The sequence below is a fragment of the Danio aesculapii genome, chromosome 21, assembly GCF_903798145.1.
Source record: "Danio aesculapii chromosome 21, fDanAes4.1, whole genome shotgun sequence".
In the NCBI taxonomy this organism is placed as follows: Eukaryota; Metazoa; Chordata; class Actinopteri; order Cypriniformes; family Danionidae; genus Danio; species Danio aesculapii.
The window spans coordinates 39,464,549-39,482,181 of NC_079455.1; the positions used below are offsets into that span (position 1 = coordinate 39,464,549).

General features: G+C 34.9%; 1 protein-coding gene across 1 annotated transcript; it reads right to left on the minus strand.

Annotated features, from left to right (window-relative positions):
- Window positions 1–3,673: 3,673 nt before the first annotated feature.
- Window positions 3,674–16,473, minus strand: dck (deoxycytidine kinase). The gene is made up of 7 exons (XM_056446655.1): window positions 16,285–16,473; window positions 15,346–15,461; window positions 11,188–11,381; window positions 8,790–8,937; window positions 8,592–8,707; window positions 4,940–5,039; window positions 3,674–3,885 (listed from the first exon to the last, which is right to left on the minus strand). Exons 1-7 carry the CDS (start codon window positions 16,373–16,375, stop codon window positions 3,859–3,861), a joined length of 792 nt encoding a protein of 263 aa, XP_056302630.1. The 5' UTR covers window positions 16,376–16,473; the 3' UTR covers window positions 3,674–3,858.
- Between the last annotated feature and the right edge of the window lie 1,160 nt (window positions 16,474–17,633).

Consider the following 17,633-nt stretch of genomic DNA (forward strand, 5'->3'; position numbering starts at 1 on the left):
TTACAGAACTCAAGTTTCTGGAGGGCACATATATCTGCAGAAGTGAGCAGATACGAAGGAGCACAGCTAGAGGTCACTTTGTAAGCAAACATCAGAGCTTTGAATTTGATGCGGGCAGCAACTGGCAGCCAGTGCAAACGGGTGAGTAGCGGAGTGACATGTGCTCTTTTGGGTTCATCAAAGACCACTCGTGCTGCTGCGTTCTGAAGCAGCTGAAGAGGTTTGATAGAATTAGCTGGAAGCCCGGCTAGTAGAGAGTTGCAATAGTCCAGTTTGGAGAGAACAAGAGCTTGAGCAATGAGTTGAGCTGTATGTTCAGATAGGAAGGGTCGGACCTTTCTGATGTTATAGAGTGCGAATCCGCAAGATCGAGCAGTTCTAGAAATGTGGTCAGAGAAGTATATGGGGAGACTCATCAAATGGTAATAGTAAACATTTGCGAAGCGATGTAATACTTTCGAAAATCACGATCGCAATATATATCCATGCCTAATATTCGAGTCAGAAAGTGATTTTTTTCAATTAATTGTTAAAATACTGATGTCTGTGATGCAGCAAGTCCAGAGACTGTTGTGTACATCATGATTTCATATATAAACCACTTTAATGTATGATATGTCTAAAAAGCCGTCATAAACGAATATTTTCTCAATTCAAATGAGTAGCGGCTTGGACTCGCAAACAGTATTTCATGTCACGACTTAACAGTCACATCGCAAAGATATGCAATGTTAAGTCTGGATTATAGTTGATCAGAAGCTACAGAATTGTTTTTAAACAATGTATTTATAGGGAATTTACACAATTTATGCAACAAAAGTTTTTATTTCTTAGAATTTCTGTCTTTGTTTCTAGTCCAAATACCTACATTTCAAAACAAAAACAAGATTATTTAACTTACCCCACAGGCAGATAGTATAGCTTGTTTTAAAGGAAAAAAAAAATCCTAATTTTGCCTTATTTCATCTAAGATTTTTTTTTTAGATATTTGGACTGGAGATGAGACGAAGCAAAGTAAGAAAAGCATTTTTTGCATTGTGATTATTCAATTACTGCATGTAAATACTGTTGGACTCATCAGAAAGCCATCAAGCAGTGCTATTCATCTTGTGAAACTGTATTTACAGGGTTTCTGCAGGTTTCACCAAGTGAAATTTAAGACATTTTAAAACATTTTCAAGACCATTATGAACGAAATTTCAGACATATTCAGGGCTTAAATGCATAAAAAGGATTTTATTTGAATTTCCCTGATCCCAAATATTTTTACATTCCCTATCAAAATGGATTATAATATAAAACATTTAAAAATACAATAATAATAATAATAATTTAATAATAAAAAATCTGGCCAGTATCTTCAGCAGTAAATAAATGGAGAATTTTTTAAAAAATTACTGTAAGGAAAGTAATTAAATGCTATTTTTAAATAAAAGTTAAAAGTTTTATTGAGATTGTTGTCGATTGTATGGGTGTTAATGGCCAGATTGGGTAGCTATACATGAACAAATGAAAATTAAGAGCTGTTAAAAAAAAAGATTTAAGACCTACAGCACAATATTTCAGTGGATTTAGACCTAGTAGACTTGTTAAGGCCTACAATTTAGCTTTTGAGATATAAGACATTTTAAAACTATTTAAGACCCTGCAGATACCCTGATTTATCGCAGAAAAATTTAATATCGCAATATCAGATTTTTCCAATATTGTGCAGCCCTAGCATATACTACCGACAAAGATCACCTCAGGTACTGATTATGTGCATTATTCAGTTTTTAATGCTCCCCATGCGACTTCAAATACCCTTTTACGTGACATTTATTTCCATACTATTGAAAGCAGCAGCAGATAGTTCACCTCAGATCTTGAAAATAAAATAACTAGCAAACTGCTTGAAAATTAAAGTCAGAAATGTGATTAACAACAGTCACTCAGTAGCCTACTAAAGAGCTTTAATATGTATTAATTAGATGAACAGCTTTAACCATTTCGTTGGGAGTGCAGTGGCTGGTATTTAAATGTTTCCGTCATGTCACATTGTGTTTGGTGCAACCCTAACCTGATTTCACCAAGCATGACATGTTCCTGAATCAACATTTCAATAAGAACTAAGGGATACGTTTACCATTCAAGAGTTCACACTTAGATATGCTTGATGCCAATAGCAGGTTTGGCAGGCTGTCCTGGGAGAGAACCCTGAGCTCGGAGATAATTGAGCCCAGGGCTCCCGCCTGGTCAATAAGGATATAAGGGGGTCCGAGATCTATAAGGGTTTGATAGCTCCCCCTGGTAAAGGGAGGAAAAGTAGGAGATGGGGTAGAAGAAGGGATTCTTCCAAAACAAAGATGAGGTAGTAGGGCGAATTCGGTCTATTTAGTGAAAGCTTGAATCAATCTGACTGGATTATTACTGATTACGGATGAGTCAATCATATCATGTGCACCTCTATACATTAGTTTATAAAACTTCACTTAATGGTAAATTTAGGCTTACAGTTATGTCTATACACTTCTACATGATTGTTATCCAACTATTATTCCACTGATTTTGGGAATATTTACAGTTATGGTTGGGTTTTGGGGTAGGGAATAGGTATGGACTACATTTTTTGAACAAAACACTGTTTCAAGGTCATCACAGTAGGCATGGGACAGTAACCGTTTTCAAGGTATACCGCGGTTTGGAAAAGTCAAGGTTTAAAAACCGCCTAAATTTTCTGTAATACCATTCCTAAGGTATGTGTAAGATCTTGATTTATTTATTTTAGTTTTTAAGACAACAGTATCTCCAGCAGAATAAAGATGGCGTTTTAAATAGTAAAGAAGTCTGTGTTTTTGAAACAAATGAAGACTGCAGAAGTCAATGATTCACTTGATTTATTTAGCCTGATGTGTTTACTGTTCCAAAATATCATAAATCTTTCAATAAATAAGAGAATATTGTTTTCAAAGGCGAAAAAAGTTGTAGTTTTTTACCCAGACATTTAAATAGAAGATATTTTAGAGCAGTGAGCACAATACCGTGAAACCGTGAGATTTTTATCCAAGGTTATCAAACCGTCAGAATCTTATACCGGCCCATGCCTACATCACAGATAATAATCCAGGATTGTATCGTACTTGGCTAAATCATGACGTGCTTTGGTGCAGACCGACAAACTGCTCGTCACTAAAATCTTGTCGAATCGCGTGTTGTTAGGACACGATGTAAACATTAGAATAAAAGTTATTTTTAATTTATTTTTATTATTTTTTCAGGGGTTTCACCTTTATCAGACAGGACAGTAGAGAGTGTTGACAGGAAAGCATGGGGAGCAGAGAGAGGGGAAGGATCGGCATAGGACCGCGAGGCGGAATCGAACTTGGGTCGCCGTGAGCACTGGAGTGCATGTGTCGACGCACTAACCACAACACCACTGGTGTCGACAATAAAAGTTATTTTTAATTTCAATCTTTCATAATAATAAACTTAAAAAAAAAAAGTTGAGTTGTCATAACCCAATGTCAGGTCAAACCTAAAGTTGGGTTATTTTTTCAGATTCAATTTCAATGAACAATTTTAACTCAACAGTTCTTACAAAGCAACCAAACATTTTTTAGAGTGTACTGATACTGTATTTTTGATCAAATAAACAGAGCTGTGTTGAGCAGAATAATCTTTAAAGAAAAATAAATGTTGTTATTACCCGTTATTTAATATTTAATTTACAAGGCATGAAAGTACAAAAAGGTAAAAACATTTAAATAACATAAAACATTGATAAGTGCTTAATGGATATTTTTGATTTTTGTCCCTATTTGACACAGAAAACTTAAAACACACACACACACACACAAACACAAGTACATTTTCTCATAATCACAGGGTGCTCAGAAACTCCTTTACCTGGAAAGACAAAAAAACAACTTGTAAATGCATTATTCTTGCTCTGTCTGTATGATGCATGTGTGTTTATGCTCTACAATGGCTGTAATACATATATGTGCTGCGTTTCGACTGCATCTAATCATGCATAATGTGCATTTACTGCAGTATATAATGGCGCCTGTATTGCACCCTCATCATAAGACTGCATTTCAGTTCTGCCTCATTTGACAAACATCACCCACACTTTCACCGAACACACTGAAGAGTGATGTGCTGGATTGGGTTAATGCAGAAACACAAATTCATTATTCACTCATGTTTTTCCAAGATTCGTTAAGCATGTGATGGCTGAATATTCAGTGTGTGTTTTAAAAGGTTAAACATAATCATAGTGGTCACTCTGTTTACCTGTGTTCTTTAAGATAGCAAGCTGAAGTGTGTGTGTGTGTGTGTGTGTGTGTGTGTGTGCACTGTAAAAAGTGATTAGTTACTTAAAGCGAGTAAACCAATTGCATAAAAAGCAACAAGTTGACTTTACAAAAACAATGCAAGTAAACCCATTCTAACTTGAAACTGCCAAGTTGACTGAATTTTTATAATTATGCAAATTGTACTCACCTTTTTTTAATATAAAAGTAAACTAATCACTTTTTCCAGTACACCTTTTATATTTGGGTTTTTCCAGCTTTTCTGTATCTAACAAAATGACAGTAACTAAAATAATGTGCTCTTCCAGACTCCAGTGTGTCTTCTAAATTCAATACAGGCTGTAAGTGTAGATTTTATAGACTTAATGACACACCAAATATGTAATTTTGTGATAATTACAGTAATTATTTGAAAACAGATGTGCTAAAATAGTCTGACACTGTAAAAAGGGATTAGTTGACTTTAAAAAAGCGAGTACAATTAGCATAATTATAAACATTCAGTCAACTTAACAGTTTTAAGTTACAATGGGTTTACTTACATTACTGTAAAGTCAACTTGCTGCTTTTAAGGCAATTAGTTCAGTCGCTTTAAGTAACTAATCACTTTTTACAGTGTGTGTGTGTGTGTGTGTGTGTCGTACCTTCTCAATCATATCAGCACACATCATGTTGTTGTCTTTAAAGTCATCATTGACATCCAGGGTGAGAACGGGCACATCATTCAGATAATCAAAGTCCGTACTGCACACATACACAGTAATGAGGGCATATAACTAATCCATTTGTGCTTTTTCTATACATACAGTGGGGGAAATAAGTATTCAACAGTGGTGTAAAGTAACTAATTACAAATACTCACATGACTGTAATTGAGTAGTTTTTCTCAGAAATTGTAATTTACGGAGTAGTTTTAAAAATGTGCACTTTTACTTTCCCTTGAGTACATTTTTATTGCAGTATCAGTACTTTTACTTCACTATTTTCATTCAACCTGCAGTCACTACCTTTTTTGTCTATGGGGATTAGAAAAATTAGTCCTGTGATTCCTGTCCAATCAAATCGCACATAGAAGGTAAACCACATCATAATGAACTACCTCAAGACATGGAGGTATAATTGCAGCAAACTGCTTGGAAGCATTAAAAGTGTCCAAGATGTCCAAAATCTTTACACACATTGACCCAGAGACTGGTTAGATGCATTTCATTGGTGAGAAGATGACCGACATTTACTGTATTACTATTGACGTTGTAGCCCAACTTCGTGGAGACGTTGCATTTTGTTTGGAAATGAAAATCAGGTTGACGTCAATGTCTAACAACCAACCTAAAATCAACCAAATATCAACCTCTAATAATGTTTTTCACGTTGTGTGGATGTTACCATTATGAAGTCTATCAGATGATGGATTTTGGTTGCCATACCTGATGAATAAATGTCAGTATTTAATGTCAATATAACGTTTAAGATGTTCGACGTTGGATTTTGGTCACTTTCTAACACAACCTAAAATCAACCAAATATCAACGTTGCTTGACGTTATTAGACATCAAAATAACAATGTCTTATGTCCTATAAACAACATTGGCTAGACATTGAATTTTGGTCACCTTACACAACAACCTAAATCTACTCTAATATTAACGTCTTATGATATTGTGTGCCTGCTGGGCAATAACTAAATGCACTACAGAATGTTACGTTTACACACACATGTACAAATTACATGTAAACGCATCAGCTTTTTATAGCGTAATACTCACTACTAGCTACTCTTGAGTACTTTTGAAAGTTCTACTTTTTACTCATACTTTGAGTAATATTTACAGCAGATACTTTTACTCCACTCGCACTACATTTTTAGGTAAGTAATGCTACTTTTACTTGAGTATGATTTTTCAGTACTCTTTACACCACTGGTATTCAACACGTCACCATTTTTCTCAGAAAATATATTTCTAAAGGTGCTGGTGACTTGGAATTTTCACCAGATGTTGAGAACCAATAAAATCCATATATGAAAAAAAAAATTTGTTTACAAATGAAGTTGTGTGTAATAAAACGAAATGATGCAGGGCCAAATGACGCATATACTATGCATAAAGGCTGTGTTTATACCTTTATTAAGATTTTCATGTTAATGTTTACTTTCACCGTTTCATTTAGGGAAACTCCTGAGATAAATAAGTTATATCTCTGAACTTTACTAATAAATCTATATTAAAAAATGCTGGCTTCCCACCTCTAGTCGCAATGACTTCTGGGACTTCGAGAGCGAGTTTGGTGCTCAAAGCTGCATTGTTCTTGATAGCAAGAACGCATCCAGGAACTTCACACATCCTCCGTTCTTGCAATCTTGAGTTTTGGAGCTGAACTTTGGTAGTTGATGAGGACGTTACAGGAGAACACAAGATCGCTGAAGATCGCATATTGCGAAACAGCAATGATCCAAAACAGCGAAGGAAACTCTCAAATGGATTCAGAGAAAGAAAATCAAGCTGTAGAATGGCTCAGCCAATCACCTGACTTAAATCCAATAGAAAATACAAAATAAAGCTCAGATTTGACAGACGAGGCCTACAGATTTTTACACTCTGTTGACGTCTGTGAGAAACTCACACCTGAGCAATGCATGACTTTATCCTCCATATGAGAGGCGTCTTTAAGCTGCCATCACCAAAAAAGCCTTTTATATAAAGTATTAAATATGTTTCAGTAGTTCAGCACTTTCGCCTTGTGTCATTTCATTGCTATGACACAACGAATTTCTCAAATTTTTGTTTTCTTTTATTTTTATGTTGTTTTTACCAAAATCTAGTTTAATTCCACGTCAACAGCTCCTTTATTTATTCATTCATTTTATTTTAGGCTTAGTCCCTTTATTAATCAGGGGTCCCCACAGCGGAATGAACCACCAACTTATCCAGCACATGTTTTACGCAGCGGATACCCTTCCAGCTGCAGCCCATCACTGGGAAACACCCTCATTCACACACATACACTACGGACAGTTTAGTTTATTCAATTCACCTACAGTGCATGTCTTTGGACTGTGGGGGAAACCGGAACACCCGCAGAAAACCCACGCGAACACAGGGGGGAACATGCAAACTCCACACAGAACAGGGTATATGCAGGAATCCTAAAGGTAATTTCAATACCTTTTTAAGAATTTTTAAAAACCTTCTCAGAATATTTTAAGACCTCATTTCCACTTCAAGCTGTAATCAGTATCAAACCTTTAACTTAACAAACAGTTGTTAGTAAACAGTTGTAGTTAAATAAATGAATGGAGCACATCCGTGCAACAGAACTCAGATCAGCTCGGAAGAAACAAAGCTTGAGAGAATAAATTACGTGGTTGTTTTCGGCAGCAGGCTTCAGCCACTGTTTAAACTCGTCTTTTACGTCTTCCCATTTTGCCGTGTGTTTCGGTTTATGGTTTCGCTACATGTGTAGAGCGTCTCATCACCTTCCCGCGTTTGTCGCAAATTACGTGACATCACCTTGACGGTGGAGCATGGCCGGACGCGCCCTGGCCCAAACCAATCTTGTGGATCGAGCACGCTGTTGATAATATTAGGAGAAAAATAAATATATTTATGCTTTTTTGGAGTCAAACACTTTGGACAACGCTTGAACAAAATTTAAGACCCGAGTAAGACTTTTTAATATATTTTAGGGGCCTTAATTTTCTCATTGACTTATTAACTTTTAATACTTTTTTTTGTTTTTTTTGGGTGGTGGTGGGGGGGGGGGGTCACCTTTAATGGACAGGACAGTAGAGAGTATTGACAGGAAAACGTGGGGAGCAGAGAGAGGGGAAGGACCGGTACAGGACCACGAGGTGGGAATCTAACCCGGGTCGCCGTTAGCACCAGAGTGCACGTGCCGACGCACCAACCACTACACCACCGGCGCCGACAACTTTTAATACTTTAAGAACCTGCGGACACACTGCAGAAATGAAAACTGACCCAGCCGAGGCTCGAACCAGCGACCTTCTAGCTGCAAGGCGACAGCGCTACCCACTGCGCCATCAACAGCTCCTTTAGAAATATTATTTTCAGGAAAAAACATGACATGTTCAATACTTATATCCCCCACATATACACATAAATATATTACCAGCAATCAAGAATGCATGATTATTAGCTGTCAAAGCTTTGGAATTTCAAAAATGCTATTATAATGGAAGTCAATGGGGCAAAAACAGGCATTGAATAACAAAAGGGTAGTAAATTTGAACAGTACGTAGTGGGTTAAGATATTTTAGTGCTGTCTGTGTGTTACCTCATGGTCCTGTGCTGTAACCAGCACTCATGTTTATAATGCAGTTTCTCCAGATACTCCAAAGGAATGCCTTGCTCCTCCTCTCTTCCTCTCAGATGCAGTCGCTCCAAACACCTCTGAAACACAAAAACCTCTTCGTTTATCCAAACTATAATCCCTGGCACGTTTGCATTTGCCCGTCCAGCTGTGCATTTCTACCTCTGGCTTCGCCCTCAGGTAAATGATGCCATCCAGCTCAATGTGCTTCCCAAACTGCTTATGCAGCCAGCTGTGCCAGTCCTGATAGATGGCCCACTCTGTCTCGTTCACACACTCGCTCTCGTACAGGTTAGAGGCGAAGATGTACCTGCAACACACACACACATCAGGGTGATTAAAAGAGAAAGCCGATTACATGTGCGTTCATTTCAATTGGTGACATAATTGTTGCATAACAATAAGAGAAATGCGGAGATGCTTTTGGTTTGATTACGGATGTTAATATTAGAGCTGGGTATCGATTCAGGCTTTGATTCATGAGCTCTTGACTTGATTCAGTTAATATAGATTTAAAACAAACCCTACTGATCTTTGTAACAGTGATCAGTGTTCCCTTTATATCAGGTGCACCTGTTCATTAAAACAGAATAACTTTTATTTCAGATGCACTAACAAGTAGTCATAAACAAAATGAAATATAGCAGGGGAGTTTTCAAAATCAAAGACCTTCCGTTTTATAAGTAAGGAATAATTAATGAAGGGCTGTTGGAAAATTAGAAAATAATGCACACCTGGTGGTGGTGATGTGCCATTACACACTGGGTCTGCATTATTTTCTAATTATTCAATGGACCCAATTCAATTATACCTGTTATGCTATGGTTACCACACCAAAAGAAATGGTTCATTATTGTATTAAAGAAGTTAGTCAGGTTTCTGTCTGTTTTAGGAACAACAAACAATAACTTGACTTCTAGTTGATCATTTGGTGTCAGAAGTGGCTTATATAAAAGGCAAAGGCCTCTAGATCACACTTATTTTACCTTGGACAATAGTCTTGTGACTTAACAAAAATAATGTAGAGTACAGAATATAGAGTCATGGTGCAGTGGAAAAATAATGAATATTGTGTATGACTCCCATGAGCTTGGAGGACTGCATCCATACATCTCTGCAATGACTCAAATCACTTAATAAAGTCATCTGGAATGGCAAAGAAAGCGTTCTTGCAGGACTCCCAGAGTTCATCAAGATTCTTTGGACTCATCTTCAATGCCTCCTCCATCTTATCCCAGACATGCTCAATAATGTTCATGTCTGGTGATTGGGCTGGCCAATCCTTGAGCACATTGACCTTCTTTGCTTTCAGGACTTTGATGTGGAGGCTGAAGTATGAGAAGGAGCGCTATCCTGCTGAAGAATTTGCCCTCTCCTGTGGTTTGTAATGTAATGGGCAGCACAAATATCTTGATACCTCAGGCAGTTGATGTTGTCATCCACTCTGCAGATCTCTCACACGCCCTCATATTGAATGTAACCCCAAACCATGATGTTTCCGTCACCAAACTTGACTGATTTCTGTGAGAATCGTGGGTTCATGTGGGTTCCAGTAGGTCATCTGCAGTATTAGTGATGATTGGGATGCAGTTCAACAGATGATCCATCAGAAAAATCTCTTCTGCCACTTTATCAAATGATCAACTAGAAGTCAAGTTATTATCTGTTGCTCTACAACTGGGATCGACAACAAGACTTTTGTCAGGTAGTGTACATATATACATACAGACATACATGCATATAACATATGATTTAATTCCTTGAATTATTATTGCAATCTTCAATAATTATTTCAATTATTACTGTATTTTTATGCATATTACATAAATCAGTAATCGCCAAGTAGTAAATAGTTTTGTATATACATAAAGCTGTAGCAGTATTCAGTGCTACAAGCTGATAAATAAATAAAATAGCTGATATGGAACTGTAACGCACTCAAAACCTGCCTAGAACAACTTTAGCTGGGCATTACCTTAGAACGTTCATCAGCCAATCAGAATTAAGCATTCCACAACTCTATTTTCCAAACAAAAATACTTATGGACCCTTTTTACAAGACTGTCATGACGCGTAAAACGGTTATCAGCATCTTAAATCCTTGAAAGTTTTTAATACTTAGATTTTTTTTAAGAACATATAAATATTTAAATGCATTTATGTATGTGTTATATCATCTTTGAGTCAAATTATTAAAAAAATAAATTACCGCTTATGTAAGGTGTTTGAAGTGAAGTGTTTGTGGGGACAGGACGGTAAATTTGACGTTGTTCTCTCTTCTGGCTGCCGTTATCAGTCTCCCACTATTTATTTTTTCTTTTTCTGTAAGTCTTGATAACACCATCGTGGAGTTTTTCTTTTATTATTTCAGCAAATAGGATCGTATTTGTTATTTGTTGTACTCTCTCATTCACTGCGCTCTAAGTTTACCCAACTTTGAAGACTTCCTCCATTGACAAACCCAATAATGTGAAAAGGGTCCATTGTAAAACTTACTTTTTTTGTTTGTTTTAAACCCAGCTGTAGTTAATAACAGGTGTAAATGTTTTGAGTCGTTCACCTGTCGCTGTAGACGGATCTCTCGAAGAACTGCACCGGATCTTCGGCCTCTCTCAGCTTGCCGTTGGTGGATTTGATCTGCGAGCGGATGCGGCTCATGCAGGCGTAGCTCTGGAATGTGTAGGCCCAGCGCTCCGGCTTCTCGTACATCATCTGCAGCACGTTCCCTCCGCTCTTCTGAGAGGTGGTCAGCTCCTGAAACACACACAAACACATGCTAGACCTGCACACCACCACAGTATATGCGTTATCTGTGTGCATTTAACAAGACAGACAAAAATTATTAATCAATCATGATTATTTATCAAATTAATTTTAATAGATTTTATTATTTATTGAAATAAACATTTTGTTTTTCATTACATTCTTTTAAAAATTCTGTAACTCTGAAAACAAAACAAAAAATATGACACTAAAGCTTTCATATTTATGTTATAATTACTGATTTTTTTTCTATCCATACCACTATTCACACATTTGTTTTCACTAATAATTAGTAATATGTATTAATTAATATTTGCTAATTACAACACAAATCAGTAATTATCAATGATCTCTTCTGAGAGGTGGTCAGTTCCTGAAACACACACAAACACATGCAATACCTCCAGACCACCACAATATACTGTTTGCTATATCTGTGTGCATTTAACAGGAAAGACAAAAATCATTAATCAATCATAATTATTTATCATTTCTGATATCAAATTTAAAATAGATTTTATTATTTATTTATTGAAAACAATGTTTTTTTCCATTACTTTCTTTTAAAAATTTTGTAATTCTAAAAACCAAAAATCTATTCCTTACGAATTCATATTTATATTATAATTATAATATATTATAATTATATACTAGCCTTACCACTTTCACTCATTAAGTAATTATTTTTTTTCCCACTAATAATTAGTAATATAGGTCTACGGTGGCTCAGTGGTTAGCACTGCCGCCTCACAGCAAGAACGTTAGTTCAAGCCCCGGCTGGGCCAGTTGGCATTTCTGTTTCAGTTTGCATGTTCTCCCTGTGTTCGCGTGGGTTTCCTCCGGGTGCTCCGGTTTCCCCCACAGTCTAAAGACATGCGCTATAGGTGAATTGAATAAACTAAACTGGCAAAAGTGTATGAGTGTGAATGAGAGTGTATGGATGTTTCCTATTGCTGGGTTGCAGCTGGAAGGGCATCCGCTGTGTAAAACATATGCTGGATAAGTTGGCGGTTCATTCCGCGGCGGCGACCCCTGATAAATAAAGGGACTAAGCTTAAGGAAAATGAATAAATAGTAATATGTAATTATTAATATTTACTCATAACCACACAAATCAGTAATTATAAATTCTTAAATTACATCCATTAGATCCTAAGATTTTTATCCTGGGTATATTTCCTGTCAGCCCTCTCTTACAAAGCAAAGAGGTCAGATTCATAAACGTGTATTTTACAAGCTAAACGTATTATTGCTCTTAATTGGAAAAATATAAATGAACCTAGAATAGGAAAGTGGATTAAAGAAACGGCATCACATATGTCAATGGAAAAGGTCACATACATGGTCAAAAAGAAACAAAATGTGTTTGAAGATATCTGGAGACCTTTTAATAACTTCCTGAAGTACAATGTAAATGTTGGCAGTCTGCTACAACAAGAACAAGCTTAGGAATATAGAAAGTATCATGGTCTAACCAGACTCAGGAAACACTCTACCTGATTTAAACAACCCCCCCCCCCCCCCCCCCCCCCCCCCCCCCCCCGCTTTCCCCCCTTTTTCATTATATTTATTTATTTTTATTTTATCTATTTATTTATTATTATTATTTTTTTTTTAAGGGAATGGGTTGTTGGGAGGGAGAATGGGGGGTAAAAAGTTTTCTGTGCCTTCATGATTATTATTCTGTAATTGTGTAATCTGCTGTGATATGCAAATTGAAATAAATAAATATATTGTACAAAAAAAAATTATAATTACATCTACACACTACATTGTACTTACTGATCAGTGCTACAGCTAATAAATAAATACTTTTTCTCAGCATTTATATTTTTAAAAGACAATAGAATTTAATTTGAGGTTTTTAGATTTGTATTAATTTTGTGTGTGTGTGTGTGTGTGTGTGTGTGTGTGTGTGTATATGTGTGTGTGTGTGTGTGTGATTCTATTTGTTAATTTTTATTTTACTCTAATAATTTTTTTATTATATTTGTATTTTTTATGTAAATATAAATCAATAATTGCCTATTATTAAAAAGTTTATGCAATTTTATTAAGTTATTTATGCCATATAAACGTATCCCCCTCTAAAAATGTGAAGTCTTTAAACAAAATACTAAAATCACAATAAATAAATGAGTAAATATTGTACTGTGCATTAAAATATTTCCTTAACATCATTAAATGAATAATGCATTTAAAAACTAAGATTCAAGCTTCAAAGTGTTTATTGTCATATGCACAGTAATGAATCAGGTTCCCTGTACAATGCAACTTTTACTTTGCTGTCCACACTTTATGTCAACTAAGGTTTAAGGTATATTAAAAATATTATAATTTTAAAAATAGGCAATTGGAAGACAATGCATAAAAGTAAACATAAAAAGATATAAACAAAAGTAAGAAGTAAAAATGTTTTCTATACACATACAAGTGTAAATGTTAAAATCTGTTGTGCAAAATCCAGCAAAGAATGAACAGTGCAAAACTGTCAGGAGTAACAGCATGGTACATGTGAAGTAAGTGAATGTTAAAGAGTGCAGATCTGTTAAATATCTAATATTGATCAACATGGTGTCATTCAACAGTGTTCGTGCTTTTCTGTACTTGCATTATGTTCAATTTGATAAAAACCTCTTAATATGAAGACATATTTGATATACTATATATAAATTATGTCATATTAATTCTTGCAATTGACCGACACTATATTAACTCAATAGTAATAATAAGTGCGTGAGCAGCTGCTCTCCTCTGTTTGCTAATTCCCAAAGGATGAGTGTTTGAGCCGTTTCCATCACAGCGCTGGATTACATGCCTGTTTATCAAACTCACACAACAGCGTACAGCGACCGCAACTGTCACTGCATTAGAAAAATAAGACATCAAAACAAACGTCACCTGCACTGCACAATTCATTTTAAACTACTTGTTGCTGCTTGAAAGTGACTCTTTCTATAAACCTTGTGCCCTACTTTTATAGACTTTTCTAATTCTTATTTTATAGACATTTTTGTCTTATTTTAGTTTTGTGATAATTTTGCCTTATTTGTAATGCAAACAGTATACATTTTGGCGAAAAAAGTGTATTTTTATTTCAATTTTAAGATTTCTTCCTCTGTTGAGATGGATTGTTAATGGATGTTGACCCGATTGTGTAGTTGAACTTGGACAGAGGAAAATTAAGACCCGTTTAAAATGATTTAAGATCTAAAACACAATATTTCAACGAATTTAAGACTTTTTAAGGCCTAAAATTTTGCTTTTGAAGTTTAGAACATTTTAAGACCCCGCTGGAACCCTGATATATATCTATCTATCTATCTATCTATCTATCTATCTATCTATATATATATATATATATATATATATATATATATATATATATATATATATATATATATATATATATTTAGAAAAGGTGATTCAAATGTATATAAAAGTGATTTCCAAGTCTAAAAATAGAAAAGCAATTAAAACAATTAATAAATGTTCCTCCTTTAACATTTTTACATAAAAATGTTTGTATATATGCATTTCCTGTAGTAAAAGTGCATTAATAACTCTTGTTAATAACTAAAATTGGAAAATGTGCGTAATATATTTGTATGTAATTTAATAATTATGTACCCTCTCCTGTGTTTTTATCCCTTTATTTCTTTATTTATTTTTCCCCCTCACTTATTTCATTCTTGTTAAGAAATGTAAAGTGATTTTATTGTATAAGAAAACTGTACATGCTGGTTCTTGTTAATAAAAACAAAAACACAAAAATATTTAGATAGATTGTTGCTGATTGGATGGGTTTCGGCCTGATTGGGTAACATTACTTCGACAACTTTCTAAAATTAAGTCCTGTTTAAAATGATTTAAGACATACAACACAATATTTCTGTGAATTTAAGTCTTTTTAAGACAACCTATTATATATTTGTATTTTTGACTGTAACGTTACCTCATGGTCGTCGTGTTGAGTTTGTACATTGCACCATCTAGCGATGGGTTCCGGTACAACCTCCCATTCTCTATCATGCTCCTCCAGCAGGCGAACAAAGGTGGATTTACCCGCAGCTAGAGCAGTAAAAATATATAATTATCTTAAAGATAATACAAGTTAAACTTCTTATACAACAGTCCAACATTCTCTCAGTAACCGCCGGAAACACTACAAGCGGATACGAGGCGGAATGTTCACAACACAACTTCCGCAAAGGTTTTTTGGATCTTAAAATGAAAATATAAGTTTAAATTAAGTTCCTCACGAAAATTGACTGCGGTTTTATTATAGCAAAAGCACATTAATCGTGTTTTTTTTAATAATTATTTGCAATACCACAGTTTTATTAACATTCACTTTCTCAAAACCATGGTTAACTTGTGATTAGCATGGTAAAAAAACTACAAAAAACACAGTAAATTTGTAGTTAACATAGTAAAAACTACAAAAACAATAGTTAATTTGTGGTTACCAGAGTAAAAACTACAAAAAAACAAGTTAATTTGTGGTTAACTGAGTAAAAACTACAAAAAAAACAGTAGTTAATTTATGGTTAGCATGGTACAAAGCTACAAAAACATAGTTAATCTGTGGTTAGCATGGTACAAAACTACAAAAAACTGTTAATTTTTGTAAGGCTCATTTTAAATAAAGAGAAACGAGTAACGTTATTTGCAAGAAAATCTAGTCATTTGTAAAAGGAAATGTTCGCTAACCTCAATATATCGCTTAAAAATGTCTAAAACATGCAATTTAAATACACTTCAGACTATTAATCTCATAAATAGACGTCAGACCCTATTAAAGGTCGTGTACACTTGATAAAAGCGTTTAATTGTTGTCTCCAGCAGTAAATTATCCTTACTGTAACCTGACAAAGTACAGTGAAAGACTCACCGATATTGCCTTCGATAGAGATGCGCTTGAGTCTTTTCTCCAGGCTGTCATTCAGAGGACTGGGACAGGCTCTTTTGGCTGTTGGAGACATTTTATTCTTTATGCAATAATACTACAGAAACGTGCAGAAACCGGCGATACTGTTACAGTCCAATGATTTGAATCAGGCGGGACATCAGGTTCTGGCGCTTAAACTGCAAGCCCGGCCCACCGGAAACAGCTGCTTCAAACCTCATGCGCTTTCTTTGCACGGCTTGTTACTAGAAGGGATACAGCTGTGTTCGGAAATTAACGAAAATAATTTATATTATTTATAGAATTAGGCATTAATTGTATTTTATTAACGTCCACCTCTACCCCAACCATAAACCTAACCATCAAACTATTGTAAAAACAGTAGTTATACGGAGTATCATTCATATTATTTATAAAATTACCCATTCAAATGTATTTCTTTAACGTCTACCACAACCATAAACCCAGCCATCACGATAATGTAAAAATAATAATTATTGTTATACAGCGTCAAAAAAATGATGCTATATAGATGTGCGTATCCGCAGCTGTATCCTGTCTAGAATTAAGCCCGGTCTTAAAACCGTATGTTACTAGAAGAGATACAGCTGCGGTTGAAAGTTGACGATAAGAATTTATATTATTTATTAAATTACTCATTTATTGAATTTTAGAAACGTCTACCATAACCCCTACCCTTAACCTACCAATCAAATTAATGTAAAAACAGTAATTATACAGAGTATCATTCATATCATTTATTAATTACCCATTAAACTGTATTTTATTAACGTCTACCCCTAACCCAACCCTACTCTCAACCGTCACAGTACTGTGGAAATATGAATTATTGTTATACAAGGTTACAAAAATGATACAATATTGATGTGCGTATCCGTAGCTGTATCCTATCTAGACATTAGCGCTCGAAGGATGTTAATAAATTAGCCATTCAATTGTATTTTATTAATATTATCCTCTGCCTCAACCTTAAATCCAACTCTTACGATAATGTAAAATATTATTTATTGTTTTAGTGGCACACAAATTATGACGTGAGTATCCGCAGCTGTATCCCATCTAGACTAGACTTATAGAAGTAACAACATATTCATAATTTACCATTTTCGACAGGGATTTACACAAGAGACACTCTAAAATGGCATTCAATGTAATAAATGTAATTTAAATTTATGTAATGACAATAATAAATATATTTGGTCAAAAATAATCATTTGTACTTCGTCAGTATAACCTACTTTAAACCGTCTACCCGTTTGTCAGCGAGAAAATGTTAAACAACATAAAATTTTTTTTAAATAATTAAAGAAACT